Genomic DNA, 3845 nt, shown 5'->3' with positions numbered 1-3845 from the left:
AAACAACCTCTCGGATTTGTTCCACTCTATGAGTCACTAACTCTGTGTAATATCACAAGTTCTGATCCATATAGATATATGACTTCCGTGCGGTTCAGCTGTGGATTTTTTCCCTTCCAGTCACAAGCACAAGTTTGTCATTAATGACTTTGATTAGTGCATGACACAGGCTCTGAAGTGTCAACAACAAACCATGTTGAGATCATATTTTGGTCATATTTTTCAACTTAATATAAACAACCTCCCGGTTCTGTGTAAAAAACTGAAAAAAACGAAATTCAGGCACAAAGAGGGTTTCTTCCTTAATGGTTCTATTTTTAGTTAGAGTTATAGCTCAGCCAAGGGACAGTCCACGGAAACACAAAGAGGGAATTTTGCTCTAAATTGACGCTAATTTCAGAATAAATGCCACTTATTAGAATTAACCCCAACTGAACTCATTTTAAACAGAACGATCCTGTGACTCCACAGATTCACTGACATTTCCTATGGAGAGGGCTACTATAAGGTGAACCTACCCTTCCATATGGTTTAATTTGATTGGTTTCAATGAGAAGAGTACTGCAGGTATAAATTCAAAAGGTCTTTACACTGAAAAATATTTTTTGGGTATTAAATGGCCAAAGCGAGGACAAATTATAAGATGTGGCATTGTTGCGCATTGTGCGTTAAAGTGCTTCGTTCAAAAATTTGCCACGTTCGTTACGGCGAAAGAAACTGTACAGCTTGCATTGAAATACACGAGTCACAGCAGAAAACAGGAGGTGACAAATCGGGCCCATCATCTGTGTAAAGCGCGATAGTATCCGCTCCCTGCGTTTCTATCCTTTTCATTCAGATTGTGTGGCTGTGCGATTAGAGGCGGCTGAGCCATGACTGCAGCCCAGCTGACGTTTGCGTGAGAGGTGGAGTCGCCTCTAGCCATCGGGAGTCAGCATCACTTTGAGAAACACTCGAGCAAGTCACAGTTTTGTGCCAAAGACACTGTGCAGACTCTCCTCTCGTGTCGGTGCGAATGGTCTGAGGAGTCGACTACGAGAGTCGAACCACGCATCAACTGCGAGCGCATCGTTCTCAAGTTGAAGGACATTTTATGGATTTCTGCTCGGGACAAGTTTTGTTTTTGACGTCAGCTTCGCGAACTGCTCCGGTGCGTAAATTGGACTGTTCCCACTTCACCAGACCAATGTCTGAATTAAATACCATTAAACTGCGCTTTGAGGATATTTAACAGTCAACGGGTTGATGTGTTAAGAAGCTGAACAGTTACTCGGACTATAGTCCCTTGATTTTTTCCTGCTGAGGTGTGACCGCAGCAGCTGATTCAGAAGCTTCCCCAGAGGTTACCGCCCGTCAGAGAAACCAGATGAGTCTCCTTCACCATCATTGCTCAGGACAAACTTTACGCCAGACGGTCATTATACAGAAGTCAGACATGGACAGCAACAGGTCCCACATTGGCTCCATCCTCCACGTGGAGCTCGGCCAGTTCAGTGACTATATGTACGAGAACGACACGAACTCCACCGGCGGTGAGCGACCCTCTCTGGGCTGCGTGCAGATCCGGATCCCGCAGGAGCTCTTCCTGGCGCTGGGGCTCATCAGCCTGGTGGAGAACATCCTGGTGATTCTGGCCATCATCAAGAACCGCAACCTGCACTCGCCCATGTACTACTTCATCTGCTGCCTCGCCGTGTCCGACATGCTCGTCAGCGTCAGCAACGTGGTGGAGACCTTCTTCATGCTTCTCCACGACCACGGCCTGCTGGACGTGCACCCAGGTATGCTACGCCACCTGGACAACGTCATCGACGTGATGATCTGCAGCTCCGTGGTGTCCTCGCTCTCCTTCCTGTGCACCATTGCCGCGGACCGCTACATCACCATCTTTTACGCGCTGCGCTACCACAGCATCATGACCACGCAGCGCGCCATCATCATCATCGTGGTGGTGTGGCTGGCCAGCCTCGCCGCCAGCATCCTCTTCATCGTGTACCACACCGACAACGCGGTCATCGTGTGCCTCGTGACCTTCTTCTGCGCCACGCTGGTGTTCAACGCCGTGCTGTACCTGCACATGTTCATCCTGGCGCACTGGCACTCGCGGCGCATCGTGGCTTTCCATAAAAGCAGTCGCCAGACCACGAGCATGAAGGGGGCGATCACCCTCACCATCCTGCTCGGGGTCTTCATTATATGCTGGGGCCCATTCTTCCTCCACCTCATCCTCATCCTCACCTGCCCCACCAGCCCCTTCTGCAACTGTTTCTTCCGAAACTTTAACCTTTTCCTGATCCTCATCATCTGCAACTCGCTCATCGACCCGCTCATCTACGCGTACCGGAGTCAGGAGCTGCGCAAAACCCTCCAGGAGCTGGTCCTGTGTTCTTGGTGCTTCGGCGCCTGACAACTTTTACATTCAGGGAGAAAAGATCTAGTCGGCCAGTGTCGACCCTCTCTTCTTATGCACATTATTGTTGCAGAAGCTGAAGTGAGCCATGACTCATAAATGTTGGAACACGATAATGCGCAACGCTGTACATGACAGACCAAGACTGTATCTATGTTCAAGACTATTGCACATGACATCAGGGACTTTGTGGTTATTCCCACGCATGGCTTCAGATTTATTCGCCTGTTACTTTGCCTGCTGTTGCGTTACACAACTCCCGAGTCAGGTTCAAGCTGTGAAACGTCTGGACATTTAAATCCAGAGAGAGATTCTTCGTTAAAGAGTTAATATGATAAATTATACTAATATTCGTCTTTGTTGTGTTTGTTTATAAAGTTTTTTTTCTTCATGTTGTTGTCCTCCTGCAAATGATTATCTTGTATATAAAACATTATCGTATATTTTTGGCAGCCGAGAAGTCGCTGATGCAGTTGATGCTGAAGGAAGAATTCTCCGCAGACCCAGAACTTGCTTGTGTAGTAAAGTTTTATTACAAAGAAGTTCAGAGATCAGGACGGGCACCACCCAGAGACATTCACATGCCAATAGTGAAGCCTGCTTTGCAGGAGTTGAGCCCACATTATGGTTGCCCACGCCCATGACAACGTCCCACATCCCATGGTTGAGAGGTACATGACTGCATGCATCTGAGCGCATAACATGTAAATAAAACGATGAATTCATAAGGACATGCCTCGTGCTTAATAGACAAAAACCCATGTTCTATACTTCTATATCCATTAACAGGTCAGAGACCATTCCATAGGGGAGAGAACTAACGAGAAATGCATAGAAGAATTACTGAGAATCTGAAGATGGTGGCCGCATGCATGTGATTCTGGTTCATACCTAGGTTAAAGGTAGCAGAATATACCACAACATAATTTTGTGTTGGTGGAAATGTGTCATCTACTCTCGAACACTCAGCTTCTCAAAGCTATTGACAATTCAATTTGAACAAGAAAAGTTTACGAAAAACCCGTACTGGAGAGAAATGTTTGAGGCCATTGAATCTCTGATCTGAATTTCTTCCTTCAATAAATAAAAACTGAATGTTAGTGTGCTTGTTATTGGGCTATTTCATGTCCTGAACCTGAACAAAAGTCTCCTTATGATGCCAAAAGTTGGATACATTTCTGAAGGAGCTTAAGGTCAAATAAGCACAGCGCTTAATAAACCAGGCTTTAACATGCATGGCTTTGTAGATAATGTGATGTGTTGTACAGAAAGAATTGGGCTCCAGTGTTTAAATTATTTTCATGTCCAGACCCTGAGGCCTTATCTCCACCTTGCTTCCATTCATTGCTGTTTAAAATATGTGATTGTTGCATCCTCCAAAAAAACAGAAGCATTGTGTGCAATGAAGGATGATGCTGAAATGACTGCTGCTAAA

General features: G+C 46.0%; 1 protein-coding gene across 1 annotated transcript; it reads left to right on the top strand.

The window, feature by feature from the left end:
• The first annotated feature begins 1435 nt into the window (after positions 1–1435).
• On the top strand, positions 1436–2407 carry mc1r (melanocortin 1 receptor). Its single transcript, XM_062393486.1, has one exon. It carries the CDS (start codon positions 1436–1438, stop codon positions 2405–2407), a length of 972 nt encoding a protein of 323 aa, XP_062249470.1.
• Positions 2408–3845: the final 1438 nt, after the last annotated feature.

Source organism: Platichthys flesus, chromosome 1, assembly GCF_949316205.1.
Source record: "Platichthys flesus chromosome 1, fPlaFle2.1, whole genome shotgun sequence".
Lineage (NCBI taxonomy): Eukaryota > Metazoa > Chordata > Actinopteri > Pleuronectiformes > Pleuronectidae > Platichthys > Platichthys flesus.
The sequence above is the reverse complement of the archived record's forward strand: the minus strand, read 5'-3'. Positions and strand labels throughout refer to the sequence as shown.

What these genes read in the sequence shown, in the direction of transcription:
- mc1r (XM_062393486.1), top strand. Translation starts at nt 1,436, where the DNA reads ATGGACAGCAACAGGTCCCACATTGGCTCCATCCTCCACGTGGAGCTC.